Raw genomic sequence first — 17,341 nt, forward strand, 5'->3', positions numbered from 1 at the left:
GCTGTCCTCCCCCAGCGGCTCCACGCGGAGGCTGTCGGCGTCCAAGCCCTGCACCCACCGGGAGCCCCCCCGCCAGACGGTGACAAGTTGAAAAGCGGCCACATTGTCACACAAAACATGATGACACCCCTCCGCAAACACCTCCCTCCCTCCTCCCCTCCCACCATGCCACAGCAGCAGTACAGCTGCTCCTCCGGGCTGAGCTGGGAAAATGTTACTCCAGGGGGAAGGCGACCTTCCTTCTCTGTCCAGGGAGGGATTTAGATTGGCATCTCTAATTTGAATAGCCTCTCTCGTTTTAACATTTCATCTCTGGTGCTCCTGACAGGGAAGGTCTAATTAGTGCTGGTGACAGTCACGGACAGCCCTGAAAAGCTCCCTCCCCCCTCCTTGCCACCACCCTTCCCCCAGCTCCCCCAGTACACTTCAGCCCCATCCTTTCATCTCACACCATCCCTCAGCAAGGCAGTCTCGGCTCTCACAGGCCTGCCATTACAGTTGGAGCATCTCCAAATTCACTCTTTGCAGGAAGAGTAGCCAATGAAGGCAATTTACTCAGTGACTCCTACGTTACGAATACATCCGCGCAGGACAAGGGCCCCAAGAGCCGTCCTGCGTGCTTGCCTTGGGTCCTCTGCAAGGCAGGGGAGGGGATGGGGAACTGCCGACCCATTGCACCGCCACCGACTACCTGGCCTTAAAATACACTTAATAGCATCAACCCTTCTCTTCCCAGGAAGATTCACTGATCTGGCCCAGCTCCTGTGGCTGCACTGTTTCCCCCTTCCCTGCTGCCCAAAGCACCTTGAGGAGGTCGAAGACGTCATCTGCATCAAGGCGGTAGTCACAGAGGCGGTGCAGGATCTCGACCCGGGTGCGCAGGGGCAGCTCCTGGAAGGTGGACTCCCGCAGGGGGTTGGGCTTCCCTTCCTCTAGCTCCCAGCGATAGTTGATGATGTCCTCCAGGTAGCTATGAAACGTCTGGGATCTAACCAAGGAAACAAAGTCCCACACACTCACTGTAGTTCACCAAGCCAGAAACACCTGGCGCAACCAAGGAACTCGAACAAACACAACACAGAGACAGCTAACACTTGAAGGAAAACCGTGCCCCACAACAGCCATGGTTAGGTGCAGCTTTGTGACTTGGGTTCCCAAAACACAGCAATCTCCTTGCAACACCATGGGATTTCACATTATACACATTCAGCTTACAGGAGTCTGCATTACTGTTATTTCTTTCCAAGCTGGAAGAACAAGCTAAATATGATGCTAACTCAGCCTCATCCCCTTTCTATCCCAATGGGCAGTGCCTTGTGCTAGCACCAACATCAACCCTTTACTAAAATAGGATGCAATGAAGCTGATGAGTCTGATCCCCTTCTGCCTCTCCCCATTTCATGCGGAGACCCTCTTCTTCAGCTTTCCATTTGCTCCTCACATCTGCCATTGCCAAGCCCCGCTCCCCTCTCTGCCTCTTAAGTAGTTTTCCACGCCCTGGTTCAGTGGCTTGAAACTTCCCATAACTGATCGTCTCCTCCTCGCTTTGCTGCTGTATGCGTCCCATACTCCTGTCGTGGCCCCCATTCTCCTCTCCCTCCATCCCCAAGAGGTGCTGCCCCTTTCTGCCTGTTCCTCCACCAGTGGCTCCGGCGGGACATCTGCACAGCCCGGTTAAGACACGCAGCTTGGAACCTGCCATGCAACAAGGCTCATTCCCAACATGAGTGTATCTCCCAAACAGGATTCAGCCCAGAGGACTCTCTCCTCTCTAGACTCCCAGATGATCAAGCTGAACACTCGAGCTCTTCATAAACACTGCTACTAAAATGATCTTTCTCATTTGCTAGCTGAGCCACATTAAGTCCCCCTTTCGTTGCCAGCAGTTCACCATATAACCCAAGGAAACACACATCTGGCATTGAGGGTAAATGTCCCCATCTGACACACATTAGACTGCTGATGGAGCTTAAGGCTAAAAGAACTCCTTTCTATATTTTAAGGAGACTTAAGCCCTTATTCTGCCTGCTGAAAATTTCAGGGGAGGGAATGAAAAAGGGCTGGTGAGGCCGTGTGTCCCTAAATATAAAACTTTAAGATCTGTCCATATCACTTTGAGTCCTGAGACTTGCCAGGCTCTCTCAGCCTGCTCGAGTTGTGTACCCTGAGCACAGCAAAGGGGGACCCCCCCCGTGACCCAGCCATTCTTGCACACACGGGAAGTCCATATGCCGGCAAGAACACCACTGGGTACACATTCCCACCAGCTCTCAAAAAGGCAGCTCAACTTGATAGGTTTTTGGCACAAATGGATTGCTCTATATGATTATGGAACCGTGCCAACGCTACAGAATTGCATTTGCCTGAGAAATTGCTAACTACTACAAAAGCTATTATTTTTGAACAAAGAGATAGAGGAACGCGATCCAACTGGAATAAGATTATTAAAAGTCAACAAGAAGTTAGCTGTTAGACAGGGGGCTTCACATGTTTGGTAAAGTCTGGACTTCTTTGCAAGGACCATGACTGGGTGGCGACTGCAAGAACGAAGGAACAGATGCCACATGATTCCTCAAGCCATGTCCACCTGGCAGCTTTCCCCTTCCTCCTCGAGTGGAGAGAAGTTGATGCTACCACCCTGCAGATCACTCCCCACCAGCCTGCTTCTTTCTGACGTCAAGTGCAAGCTGACCTCCCAGAGATAACTCCTCTCACCGGATGAGTTTTACCAGCTCTCTGGTTGTATTTAACAACAGGTGCTTGAATGTACCTGGATCTAGTGCCTTCTGCAGCCTGGAGTTTGCTCTTTTCTGCATGACACAAGCAAAGCATCGGTATTTCCAAGTGTCATTGTTTTGCCCCACTAATATCAGCAATCAAACAAATGCAACTTGAAACAGTCCCCTATGCTCACCAAGTTCAGTCAACACAATAAAGGAGGACTGTTTCATGAAATGATTTCTGTGTTGTCTCAAGTACTAATTTTAGGGTAAAAACTACAGCAACTATCCTTTTTTAAAATGAAATATTCAGTGCACAGTACACCTACCTGAAGTAGCTGTGCATTCCCACAGTGCCTTCCTCATAAGCCTCAAGACCCAATCCAACTTCCAGCAAGGACTTCAACTTGGCAAAAGGCGTGATACTAGATTATCTTCATAGACCTTTTTATCTTTAAGAGTGCTATTTGATCACACACAGCTTAAATACTAGATATTTACTGAAGCCATTGGATTAAAACAAACAAAAAAGAAAGACAGATCTGCCTCTAGCTTTCAAGAACAGAAACAGTGACAAGAATATCTTTTCCTGAAAGCAGGAAAGTAACACCTGTATTTGGATGCTTAGTCTGTCGTAGAAGGGGAATGACTGTAAGCTCTCAGAGACCATCCGAGTTTCAGCCCCCTGAGTTCAGTTGTTCAACTCTGTCAGAGCTCAAGGCAGAAGATTATTTCATCAGATCTGATATAGAGGCTCTGGCTATTTCCAGTAAAATTGACTGAAAAAACAGTTTCCCTGGGATCCTGAAAAACTAGTCGGTGACATGGGATGCCAGGAAGAAGCAACAAAAGAAGCAGGACTTTATCTGCTCCTATTTTTCTGGGTAAATTTTTTTCTACCAAAAAAAAGGGGAAAGGCATGGATCAGACAGATACTTTTACCGCTTGCATGAGTTCACTTATCTTGCTCTACCATTTTGGCTGCTCTCAAAGAAAACTGATCCAGGAAGCCCCTCAATTCCAGAAGACCATCTGAAATCTTTGCCTATGTAACTCTCATTCCCCCTGGGGACTGGCTCTGTTGACTTAACCAATTTGGTTTGAGTTTGACTTTCACATAAGTGGCTAACACTAGAAATTTCCGCCATCCACCCAGTGTCCGATACATTACAAGCTCTGTTCTCAAGAGTACTTCGAGTTCCTACCCCCATCAATTTTCAAAGACAGCTACTGTGCATTTGTCGCTTTGAATAAGGATAGAAATGAGAACCAGAGATGGGAACCAGATGTCTCAAGGCATTCCCAATCACTCTCAATCTTACCCAATTTATAATTTCCCTCTTCATGGGGGCTGGCCTCTTTTCTCCAGACAAATGTGGGGTGCTCGCCTTCAACCCGTCTGCCACACCTATGGTTAGTCTCACTTAGACTGTCTCTATTAAATTTCCCTTTGAAAAAGGTTTCTGAAACAGCCTGCCTGATTTGGAGAAGAAAACTGCAGGGAGCACAGCAATCTGTGAGAACTCTGTCCTTGGGGTTCTTCCCCGTGCAAAGCAGAAATGCTCAGGACTAATTGTTTAGCATTATCCATAAAATTCAAAACCAAGAATCAGACAGGCAGGGTCCAGGAGTGGAATGACCTGGATGCAGCCTGTCAAATAGCCTTTTTTCAAGCCCACAAATAGGACAGTGATACACCTGCAGGTGTGGCAAGTCCTACAGAGTCTCTGCTGCAGCTGAGAACCTCCAAAAACCCTTTTGTAGGTAGGAAGAAGGCAGGCAGGAGATCACTGAGATAAGGAGACAGGTGTAGCTCTTCTCTTGAGGTTCTCAGCATCACTGAGACTTGTAACAACACTCGACCAACAGAGGCGATGTTAAGTCAGCAATGTCCTTTTCTCTACAAATTGGAGTATTCCCAAGGAGAATGGACTGGTACATGGACACATTCTGTTTCAGGGCACATATCCAAAGAAAAATCAACTCTCCCCTGAAAGTAAATTGGGGCTCCTAGAAACAACCTTTTAAAAAGTGTGAGACCATGGGCCCCAATGCTTGTCACCGTATCTCAACCACTTCTACCTCCCCCTGCCATACAGTGAAAGCATCTTCCATGTAGCTCATTAACCAAGGAAAACTATTACAGAAATCACCTACAAGAGGTCAGAAAAGTTACCTTAGAATACTCTGTAACTGTAAAACTTCACCCTTCCACCGACTGTCTTTCTCCCCATCCCAACTTCACTAGCACCATTAATATTTCAGAAAACTCAGACAAAGTTTCCCTCGCTTGCCACAACATCCCTTACTTTGCAGTTGCCACCCGATGTGCAAAGCAATTTGGATAGCTGTAGTGGGGAAGAGGTGGAATAGTACCTGCATATCTATGTCATACATCCCAAATGGAGGCAGGTGATTTCTCGTGAGCCCAATGCAATTCTTAGTCTCGTCCCTGGCTGTGCTCTGAAACTACAGGGTCATTGTCAGAGGCCCCCACCTTTTTTTGCAATGATTAGAAAGGAGGTCAAAGCTGAATCGCACCTGTGGTTGAAAGTTTTAATCATACATGGCGGACCTCTACATATGCAAAAGGAAATCTGGGGCACAGGGAAGGACGCAACCTAGCACCTCAGTGTCGAAGGGAAGGAATAACAGCAGACAATCCACAAGAGTACCAGTGAGGTTGCAGCTCAAGTCGCCTGTGATCTTTAGTAGCAGCTGCAAAAGAATCAGGGCATAAAGAAGACGGGAGCAAGTCGAAGGAGGGGCTCCTCCCCAACATGGGTATCAGCGTCCAGAACAGTCAGAGAAATGATACACCCCCCCGAGAGCTCAGCGCCGCAGCCCGGCCATCTGCTGCCCGGCTGCCTCCCGAAGAGGGAGGTTTCTCTGTGCTCCAGGAGAGGGGAGCTGAAGACTCCTCCCCTTGCCTGGCAATCCCAATTCGGCAGTCTGCCTCCGCGGTGGCTTTCCCTGCTCGCAGAAGAGGCACCCTTCCCATCGCCCAGGGTTTTAATGCACGGGGCCACACTGTTGTCGGAAAAAGAAGCTTGACCAGCATGTGGAGCGAGCCCCCATCCCCCTGCTCGTCACCATGCCCAGCTTTCTGGAGGGGCTCCTTTGGAGACCTCTGGAAGAGAGAGTGAAAATTTTGCAGGGTTGACAGGTTATATGGAAAAATTTGGTCGGCGCTTCTGGTGTGCACGCTTGGGAGGGGCCAGCTGCACCTACAGACCCCAGCCCCACAGACACCCTGTAGGGCAAACTCAATGTGAAATGCATTCTGAGCAAACCCAGCACTGCCAGGGCTGGAATTATGTGTACGCACACACACACAAACAGTAATTTTTTTTATCCTCGTGCCCAGAGGAAGCAGAGTGACTTGTGCTTTTAGTTTTAAAGTCTCCAAAGTAAATCAAATCTTGGCTGGGAAACTGTAAACAAAATCAAGCCAAAAAAACAAAAGCAAAACCAAACAGTGATTCAGTAAGAGAGTCCCCGTGTCAATCTGCACTTCCCCCAGGCAGGGTGCCATGGCCTGAGTGTGGAATTACTGTCACAGCACACTTCCCTATCTGGTCTATTGCTGCCAATTTTGTTACAAGCCCCCTCCCTCTCCACTCCCTTCAAAAAAACCCCTAACTCCCCCCCCCCAAAACCCCCCAACCCTGTGGGAGTAAATATTGGATTAAAAGAAACATTAGGGTAAGGAGTTGAAAATATTGGAGGCAAAAATCTCTCAACGATGCTCAGATACTGCTGGCACACACAGATAAGCCTTCTGAAAGTTCAGATTCCAAATAATCGCCTGGACCTACTAGCTAGAATATCTATCATGTTGACAGTGTTTTAAGTCTCTTGTTTCATTTAATTTACAAAATGCAATGGAAGAGTAAATACTGGAACGCTCTTGAGCTAAAACTGCTGGGAAAATGGCAAGCCTGACCTATGTCTTATCCCAGACAGTATATTGTTCTGTACTTGAGATTAAAACCAAGAACCCTGACAAAACCAGAGGACGACAGAGAGCAGGAACAACAATAGACCTCTTCCACCTCCTGCACAAGAGTAGTATGTGGGAGGAACACGGAAAACAAGACTGGGAGAGCTCAGCCTTTCCCTCAAAGACTATTTAAACAGGAATAGAATTACTCTCATAGTTCCTTTTACAGAGTTAGCCAGTAAGAAAAATCATAGAGGCGACACTTCTGTCTTGTAAAAGCTTTAAAAGCTGAAAAAACTTGGATTCCCTCAGCTACCCAGCACAAGTGGTGCTTTTACAAGGTTCTCAGTAATAAATGAAAAAAGACTTCTTGGGCATCTAATTCACAGCACACAAGAGAACCGCTTTTGCCTCTGTGATGTCTCTAGTTAAAAGAAACAACAGCAACAACAAAAATCAAGTTCTTATCAGAACAGGCGTTTTATCATGGAATTAATTTTATGGACTGAAAATATTTCACCTTATGGGCTGGCACCTTTTAAGTTCTGAATTGGCAAAAAGGCACCAGCTTGGTGTTGGGAGTCACTCAGGTGTTAATGAGAGCGTTAACTGACAGATGGCATTCAAGATATTTCTCCCCTCTCCAATGAAGACAGCTTCTTTGCTACAGCAGAGATCAGGAAAGCTTAATTCTAACAAGCGTACAATGCTTTGGCACAAAGGCAAGCCCTCTAGAAGGTAATGGGAAGGATTCAGGGTTTGCTGGGATGACCTCAGTCAAACATCATTAACAGGGTCAGGAGAAGCAAAGCCTATTTCAGAAGAAAAAAATAATGTAAGGGCCCCCATGATCAATCTATCGTAGCTTGTCAGAAAGAGAAAGCTTAGGCTGACCTTAGAAGCAATATGAGTTACTACTACCAGCCTGACCTTGAGCTCTCATGTAACAATGGAGACATTTTTTTTTACTGTATTAATGAGCTTTCTTAGCTGAGGTGGGGGAGGAAGCCTTATGGACCAGCTTGTACTTTACCTTCAAACAATTTACCCTACTGAGAAACTAAGTCAGGCATGATGCAGGGGAAAAAAAGATACTACCCCATCCTTCTAGGGAGAAAAGGGTTGGCTAGATATATTCCCCATTTCCTTCCAAGCCTTCTGTGTGCGGCTCACTCAGAAGTTGTGCAAGCCAACAGAAGGCAAGTATTCCTCAGACCATGGGCCAACTTGTCATCAGGGCAATCAGACTGGCAGAGGCTCAAGGGCAACAAGCACCTTGAAGGGCATCTCCTCAAAAGACTTCACTGAAGCAGAGCAAAATGACCGAGGAACTGGAGACCCAGGAATCATGACCTTAAGCTTTAATATCCGTATTTTGTTTCCAATTCAACACTGGTTGCACCACTGTTCTGCACCACTGGTGGGGACAGACTTCACAAATTCCAGCCAGTGACAGCTTTGAGAGAAGCAATAACTCCTGGCCACACCAAACTGGTGACAGACCTCAGCAAGGTCCAACCCTGGCAGAGCCCTTGTGATGGAGGAAACCAACACCCAGGCTCATCCTGCTTTTCAGTGCCCTCTTTTGATTCATGCCTGGAGAAGACCAGCTGGCCTACAAGGGGCTGTCAACAAAAGGAGGACAGCTTACATTAATGGACCGTGAATGAGATCACAAAATAGGGGGACAAAAAATTAAACTGGGCTTATCAAGGTTCCAGAGTGAAGTTTCTCCTCCCAGAGTCGGAAAGACAGCAGAGATTGTTGGCGTACAAGACGATTACAAGGCATGTACAGACCTGCCTCTTGTCCTCCACTTCTAGCTAGAACTAGTTTTCTGAATGCAGACGCTGCCCAAACCTCCAGTATTCTGTGGCTTACCTGTGTGGCCATTCAGGACCTTGTCAGTGAAAGAGAAAGACCCTTGAAGAATCAGTGTGGATTGCACTGAGCTCTACATACAGTGACCTTTGTCTTCACCCTTGCTGAACTTTCTATATTACAATCATGGCTTTGTTTCAAACCGTAAGGACAAAAAAATAGCTGGTTAGCTAATGTTAAGTAGCGGCAGCTCTTCCCTAAAGTAATCTGGTCTAACTCCTGGATTTGGCAGTCTGAAACATGAGTTATCAGAGGTTTCCATGTCCATGAAAGATACTCCCAAGTTTTCCACACAAGTAGAGGACAGCAGAGTAAATTCAGCACCCTAGCAATTCCTGTTCCCTGCCCTTCACTTGTCCACCCCATAACTTGCTTCCAGAGCTCAAATGTGGCACTGAGACCACCCCCAAGAATATGCTGAAGAGATGCTTAGAGAAGACATCAGGGTTCTGGACCTTTCCTCCAACATGATAATACAGTTAGGACAGGAGGCTCTCCAGCAGAAGGGCTGCTTGATCTTGCTAAGGAAATCTAATTTACACAGTTGAATGCGAAGGAATCCACTGCCTTCCCAGCTGAACTCCTAAACTGTTCATGTTTAGGAGAGGGAAAAAGTCAGCTAAGAAAAACCAAGATTGTCAGCAGCTAAGAATACTCCACTCCTGCTCCTTGTCTTCCTCCATCTTACCTCGAGTGATCTTCCATACAATAAAAACTGGGGAAGCTGGAAGGGGAGATGGCAGATATGCTGTACCCCACAGAGAAGCAGAATAGGAACAGCTATGGAGCGAGGCAGTGTCTCCAGGGAGGCGGAGAGAATGGAGAGCTGATGTGGGCTGTCTAGTCTAATAAGGGATCACACCACAGGAGCATGTGCTGGCTTGACAGAAGCAAGTGCAGCCACTTAACCTGGGTATGACAGCTGAAGTGGGAGCGTCGCTTTGCTTCCCCCAAAAAAGGGGAGCACGAAGGAAGAAGGGGAAGCCACAAGGTCACCACAACTGCCCACCCTTCAGGGAGGTTCCAGGTCTGCTCGTGCAGCCTTCTCCCCCCAGTCACAGCAGAAAAACTGAGCAACCAAGGAAGTTTCCAGCTTGGGCTCTTTGGCACTACTAGACCACACTCACCAACTCCTGAATTAGATGGAGATGCCCTTTTACATACTGTGAGCTGATATGTGCTGCCTTCCACCCCTTTTCCCTCACACGAGGGAGAGAAGACAGCACGTCCACCCCTCCAAAAGGAGACGCCAGATGTAGGAACTGAACTCATCTCACACACCAGTGTGGCAAAAGGGCATGCTCTGATCTTCCCCAGCTGCCTGTGGTCCACGCTTCTCCTGTGATTCTGCTTTTATCTAGCAACCATGCTATGCATGACACAGCCGCTGGGAGTGACTTGTTTGTTATTTCGCTGAGAGAAGGCAGAAAAGCAGCAGAGATATCGGTGCAGATATAGCACAGTCCCGTGTTGGCCTGTTCTGAAAAGGCTCTTCCCTTAGGCTGGCAAATGCCGGGGACAGGCAGGAGTGCTGAGATAAGTGTCTATTTGATCTTCTCTCCCCCATTCACCCTGGATTTTTCACTGCTTTATGTTCACAAAACGCCAAGGCAGCTAATCAGTGCTCTGTGACCCCTGTTAATTGGGCTGTGTGAGAGAAAGGCAGCACCGGCAGGAGAAATCACACATACCTGTTACTTTGAACTGTCCTGTCATTTTCCGTCTCCCTGCTTGCAGGAGCTCCAAGCACCCTTCTGTGAGCCAGGGCTGCTCTATTTTCATCACCATCCCCAGGATCAGCAGGAGGGGCCACAAGCGTTTTGTGTGGTTGTCCTACCTCTAACACCTCAAGGCACAGGGAGGCAACAAAGAGGCATGTTGTTGCTTCTCCTTCCGTGTGAGAAGGTGAAAGTGATTTTTGGTGAAGAAAACACAATCTGAGGGCGCTGATGGCCCTTCTTCCACCTACACCCAGCTGCTCCTCACTGCCCATATCTGCCTCTCTGTTGCTCCCCCTCTCCCTCCCCACCACAATACCAGGAAGAAGCAAGCAGATGCCCAGCATCCATCTCCCCGTCTCAAGAGACCAGCAGCCTATTTGGCCAAGTAAGCCAGAGAAAGAAAGCAATTGGTGTGAAGATGTGAAGCATTGGAGGAAAGAGGGGTTGGATTTGCCAAGCCTGGTGGATTATGCAGGACTTGGAGGATGAGGAAGACACATATGGTTAACTAGATGCACACTGGGTGCGGGGGCCTGCATTTGATTTTTAGATAGGAGCAAGGCCTGCTTGCGTGTTTTTGTTGTTTGATTAGGGAAAAGAAGAAATAAGAATATGAGCAGCAATAAAACCAGAGCAGCCAGAAACATCCCAAACAACAGCTGAAGGCATATGGTACCAAAGGAAGAGAAAGTCCTGGGGGCAAAGAGGATGAGCAGGAGGATGCATATGCTGCCCAGACAGATTCAGAGATATTCATGGGATTAAAATGAAACTTAAAATGTCATGACTACCAGCTTGTTTTTCAATGCCAGCTCAACCTTTCTCTCAAAGTCAGTGAGTCTCTGCACAGTCTCCATGAAGTGAAGACTTGTGCTCTTAATGCATGCAGGGTTTTGGGGTAGTGGTACGGATAGAGAAGGAGGAACCCCCTCCCCCACTACTGAGGCCACAATCTGAGTGAAAACTGATAATGACAAATCAATGGGTTGGATAACTGGATTAAAAAGGGGGAAAAATAATTCTGCTAAAAGATCCTGAAACATCACTGTGGTAAGCAAACAGTATTGCTATATATATTTGTGAAAACATGAATTAAGGTAGCAATAGATGAACAGAAAGGATTATTTACCTTGCATGAATACAAAGAAGAGACGATTTGAGACAGTTTTAAAAAATTTTCTTTTCCCATAATTTTAACTGCATAAATACAATTAATTAAGTGTGATTATGCTGTTTTCCATGGGTATTGTTGGGTTTGACTCAGGATGACCATGTTCACACCAAAGGTGTGTTTAAACACACCTGCCCAGCTTTGCCAGCATACTAACCCCACAGATACTCTGTACTTCACCATTTATTCAATTTTACCTTTAAGATACTACCCTGAAACCATTAGTCAAAGGGTGCAATAACAAATCAGTTGCATTCAGTGTGATGTACAACCCATGAGAGCAGCAAGGGGAAGTTTAAACTCCAAGAGGAAACCAGCTCTGTAATCAGCCACTAACATACATTTTCCTACCTACCATTGTGTTGAAACATGCACCACAGCTCCAGCATGGAGGAAAGCAGATGGAATTGCAGCTACGTTTTCTCTTCTTGCCTAAAAATACAGACCTCAGTTCCCTGAGATTATGGCTGAAATTGTAAAATACTGTACATCTGGAAATATATAGGAACCTGCAGAAAACTCCTGGTAAGACGGTCTGTCAGATATCCTGCCTGTCTGAATGGGAAGAAGACTTCAGTGTCCGTCAAGCAATAAGTGGTTTCTGCTTCTTTATCAGGGCTTGCACTGGACAGTCCATCAGTCATAGAGGAGACAAGATGCGTGTCACCAGCAGTGTCAGCCGCTCTTTTTCTGCCTTGAGGAATCAATCTGTTGAGCCGAGGAAGCCCAAGAAAGAGGCAGTATCAGTTACCGAAGCTTTACTCAGAAAGGGAGGCAGAGCTGGTACTAGAACAGGGTGGTACCAGTGCTGATGCCATCACACATTATGTCTGAGGTGGAAAGGACCAAGGAAAGAAGTTATCTCACCCCAATCACCTAAGATAAATTAATGACAGAACTGAAAATGTCTGTCATGCCTGGAGAAAGTTTGGTGTCAAGCTGGCATGTGATACTGTGGGAGGATACAAGGGAGATGTTTAAGTGTATGTCATCTCTTACCATGTGACGACATTGATCTTGGCTGTGGAAGGGCCAGGGAAAATGGCTTTCATTAAGCAATGAATTCCCTGGCATGCTAGTGAACAGGGTCAGAGAGCTGAGGAGAGCCGGAGCCCAATGATCCCCTATCCAACGAGATCTATCACGGCTGCTAGACTGGGAACGCTAATTTTTCCCTGACAGTATGCTCAGATAAAGTGGTAAGAATCTCCTGAGACCCTGAAGTGCAGAGTTTTCTGCCAGGCTCAAAATCAGAAAAGAAGTAACAGACATCACTGGCAAAGGCAGAATGGCAGGAGGCACAAGAGAGGTCCTGAGTCTCAGAGCCAACACCAGGGTGTGTACTGAAGGCACTGGAGTGTAGGCTGGTACTGAAGGACAGAAAGATAACGGTGATGAGATGTCATGACGATCAGTACTGAGGTTGGCGATACCAGTACACAAGACAGAGGTGCAGAGTAAGACAGCCAGCTGAAGGAAGAATGCACTGATCCTCAGGGCACAGCTGGTCTCCTGGTGAAGCATAAGATCACCAAGAGAAGATTAGGCAATACTGATGCTGAACTGGAGACTTTACAGGCACACCAGCAGGCAGCAGGCTTGATGGCACTGACAGACTTAATGGTATCAGTAAATTATGTCACTTTTTGGATGCAACGGAAAAACAAAGAATGTAGGTTCTCCTCAGAGCACATGCTCCCGAGGTAATAAATCTGAGACACAGCAGTTCCCGGGGTCAGTTTTAGAGCTGGAGTTTTAGAGTTCCTGGGCCTCAAAACAAAACTGTCTGACCTGGACATTTCTGAGCACAACTTAACAAAGGGCGGTACCTTCCCTTCCCCCCCGCCCCAGATAGGAGGCCAGATTTTTGTCAGCCTTGTAAAGGAAGTCAGACAAAGGCAGGAGGGTCCCTAGGCGGGGTGAAATGCTGATCCTAAAAGGCCCTGATCAGCAGGTGAAACTCCTCCAGTCCCAGCATGGATGGATGCCTCTCAGCACCCCTCAGGAATTCGGAGTGCTGCATTCTTCTCTGCCCAATTCTTCCCCAAGGCTTATCAGACACTGAGGATGGGAATCACTTATAGGCATAACGATCCCACAGCCAAAACAGCATTTGAAGCCTGGGGGCTTCTGCGTTGCTTCTGTGTCAAGTACCTTCGGCTTTGAATAACAAAAGGCAATCTCTTGAAGAATCAAAAAGGAAAACAAAAAGAACTAGTGTTAGAACTATTTATTAACTAACCCAAGAACTAGTTACAGGTTGTTAGATACAATAAAAAGGGAGAGAGAAGGATCTGGGTGCTCAAGAGGGAAACAAGTACCTTGGGGGAAGCCAAATCTGTCAATCAGTGCGGGGGTGGATTTGGGTAACACTGGTGTGGGGTGAGAAGCCTGGTAAGACACAGGCTGCTGGCTACTGCTTTGAAGGGGTCTGCTAAGGGAGACTTAGGGTCATGCATGCCGGGTGTATAGCCAGCATATACTGATCTGACCTGGAAAAGGCAGGCTGATCACTGCACTGACTGCAGTCCTTAAGGGAGGGATCTCAACGGCCACACAGACACAGCGAGAGAGTGTGAGAACTGCTGCTGCGTGCTCTGCTCTTGCCACACACTGCCTCCATGTGCATACTTTGACTCTTAAGGCATGGAGTTTTTTTCCCCCTTGTTTTGTGTCTTATTCTGTGTGACCTTGACAACCAACCACACAGTGTATGCCCAACAACAAGCCACTCCAGATGTGATGAAATGAAGATCAAGCCATAGTAGTCTCTATCTCAGGAGGGATGAACACAGCCTTCTGGATGGTCCAGAATAAAGGAACGTACCTAGAGCCCAACTTTCACCTTGTGAACTGACCTGGTAAGACAGCAAGTGCTTTGGTTGGTCTGCGATGGCATTTCACCTCTCCCCATCAATTACCTTCACCTGCACCTAACCAGGCTTCAATCCATGCTTGCCAATTTTCATCCACATGCTTCCTTCTTTCTACTACTGTTACTTGATGGTGACATTCTTTCTGAAGAGCAGCAGATCAGCCCTTGGGAGTTGGAGCTGATTAACTTACAAAAGACCCAAATACATCTCCTATATTCTGAAAGAGCAAATAGGAATGAGGCTCACTGTGCCCCGCATTCAGACTGGAAGAGGATCATTACTTACTATTCATTCCTGGATCCTTGAAGAACAAGTGAAGCCAGCTTAATGCTGCATTGTTCATTCCTAGTGCCCATCAACAGAAAGCATGCTCCCAATTCATAGCCATAAGGAAACACAACAGTATTGCTGCGCCATAAGGTCTTCCGATTGTTTAGGGGCTGTGGAGAGGACCTTAGGGTATTACAGTGATGATGAGCACTGTGGGGAAGAAGCTAGAGTTATTGTCTTGATGATGATGGGGAAATAGGACACATGCGTGTATTATGGCACAAATCCATATGAAACAAACCCTTATGTGCCATGCTGCTCATAGAAAAATATGCTTGATGTGGGAGAAGAGAGTCTCTTCTGAGGCAAAAAATACCTAGCGTGGGGTTGCCTTGAAGCAAACAAGCTTGTCAAATTCATTACTTAGAACCAGCCCCACATATTACAAGTTTCTGGGGACAATGGATAAAAACAAGTTTTTACAGATAAATAAATGGGTCCTAAAGAAGTCCCTTTTGGGATTCATTTCAGAACAGGGTTTTCCTCTTCTTTTCTCTAAAGCTTAAACCACTACTCTGGTTGAGCCAGAAAGAAACTGACGAAGGATGGAAGGTAAAATGAGAGAAAAATTAAAAGTATAGGTGACTTAGAACAGAGACTGACATGACACACCAAATCATCGTAGTGGCTTAGCAGCTGGCCAGCAGCTGCCCCAGCTGTTCATCAAGCTCACTGGGGCTAAAAGGCTCCAAGTAAATAATTTCAGAACTTCTCCAATATTCACCCTTGGACTAAAGATCAGTTTCTGAACCTGGCTGAGGTGCCGGGAGGTGGCCTGCAAAACCAACCGTACTGGAGCAAAAATCCTGCACTGATGGTTTGGAGCATCACTATCTTGAAATGCAAGTCTCAAAAGTGAGGCCAAAGGTTTCATGTGGAGAGAACTTCCACGTCCTGTCCCTCTCTCTCCATCACTCTGTCTTCTTCCTTCTATTTGCCTCTCATCCATCTGCCCTGACAATAACAAGCACAGCTTTCATGGTCTCTTTTTCTTCCACCATTTTCACTCCTTATTCTCCACCACACCTATGGAGCAATACTTCCAGAATGTGCTACCAACTTTTCTTCAAACTCTTCTTTAAAGATTCATTTTATCCATCTGAGAATCAAAGACATTTACTCAGCTTTATTTATACTTGAACTCTATAATTTTATTCCACTGTGCTACTCATTAATCTCTGAATGACCGTGTTATTTTACTGCTGTAATCTCATCCTTCCTTTCCCAACACCTGCCAGCTGCCTCATTTTCACTTTTTACCCTTTAAAAGGCTCACCTTGCATGGCTTGGCTATTATTATAATAAATATTAATATTAGATTCAAGACGAGCAATGTAGCCACTTCATCTCCCTTGCCCCCTCACGGTATCTCCTGAGCTGATGATACTGGGTCGATTCCAGAGGCCATCCACCAATCTCCATGATGTATGCAAGGCAGCACTTGTAAAAGTCAGACTGTAAATAATGCTGATCTTGTTGATATTCACTTGGCATTCATGAATATGATTCTGAGTTAGCGAGGTGCTTTGTGGCTGGGCCATTGAAACAGTTGTTATAATCAAGGTCACTGGCACAGCTGCAAGAGCTGGCTGTTAAAACTCTTTCCAAAAGGTGGTGGTCCCCAAGTCTGCTGCAACCGAGCTTAGGCTGGCTGCCCCAGATGTTATGGCATGGACTGAAGTGTTGGATTCATTCAGATTGTCTCAGTACGTTGGCTTAGCTATTCCTGCAGCCTGGCTCACCACAGTATCCAAGAGACTGAAAACTTGGCATTGGTTTGCCAGCTATCCCAGTTGACCTGCCACTTTATTCCCTAGACCAGACCAACATACAGCGGTTCTTAAAGGACACAGCTCATGTAGTCACATGCAGAAGGGCAGTTTCAAGATGTTAAGTGTTTTATTGAGCGCACTTCTACCAAAACATGAGACCTGGGGTAACCCCCAAAGTAGCCTGTTAAGACACAGTCCACACAGAATAAAGAACAAGGATGGACAAAAGTGACAAAGCAGAAGGAAGAAGCAAAATACTCAGAGCTATTAAACACAGTCCTCGGAAATGGGCATTCTGCCCCGATGGGTTAGAAGATTTCAGATTATCCCTTATCTCTTTCTGATGAAAGCTCAAATAAGTGATTACAGAACAAGCATTAGAAAATAAGCAGAAGAGAGGCAGTATTCTTGATTGGCAATTCAACAAGTAGGGAATATAGCTCTTCAGATGCCATACTGGGAGTATTTCTCAATGCCACCACTAAGGGTATGAGAGAAATAATTAAGACAATTGCAAGAGAGGGAAGAGGAGTTAAGGAATATCCTCTTACTATCCATAGTCATAGAATCATTTAGGTTGGAAAGGACCTTTAAGATCATTGTCCAACCATTAACCTAGCACTGCCAAGTCCACCACTAAACCATGTCCCTAAGCACATCTACACGTCTTTTAAATACCTCCAGGGATGGTGACTCAACCACTTCCCTGGGCAGCCTGGTCCAATGTTTGACAACCCTTTCGGTGAAGAAATTTTTCCTAATATCCAATCTAAACCTCCCCTGGTACAACTTGAGGCCATTTCCTCCTGTCCTATTGCTTGTTACTTGGGAGAAGAGACCGACACCCACCTCGCTACAACCTCCTTTCAGGTAGTTGTAGAGAGCGATGAGGTCTCCCCTCAGCCTCCTTCTCTCCAGGCTAAACAA

At 46.5% G+C, this 17,341-nt stretch overlaps 1 protein-coding gene across 1 annotated transcript in view; it reads right to left on the reverse strand.

Annotated features, from left to right (window-relative positions):
* Nucleotides 1–17,341, reverse strand: part of CECR2 (cat eye syndrome chromosome region, candidate 2) — a 47,585-nt gene that overhangs the window by 23,658 nt on the left and 6,586 nt on the right. The window contains exons 3-4 of the mRNA XM_009333021.1: nt 805–988; nt 3–48 (exon numbers count right to left, since the gene is read on the reverse strand). Of these exons, the coding sequence (XP_009331296.1) occupies nt 3–48; nt 805–988 (230 nt within the window). The remainder of the gene's footprint in view (nt 1–2; nt 49–804; nt 989–17,341) is intronic.

This window comes from Pygoscelis adeliae, unplaced genomic scaffold (assembly GCF_000699105.1).
Source record: "Pygoscelis adeliae isolate BGI_AS28 unplaced genomic scaffold, ASM69910v1 Scaffold38, whole genome shotgun sequence".
Classification (NCBI taxonomy): domain Eukaryota; kingdom Metazoa; phylum Chordata; class Aves; order Sphenisciformes; family Spheniscidae; genus Pygoscelis; species Pygoscelis adeliae.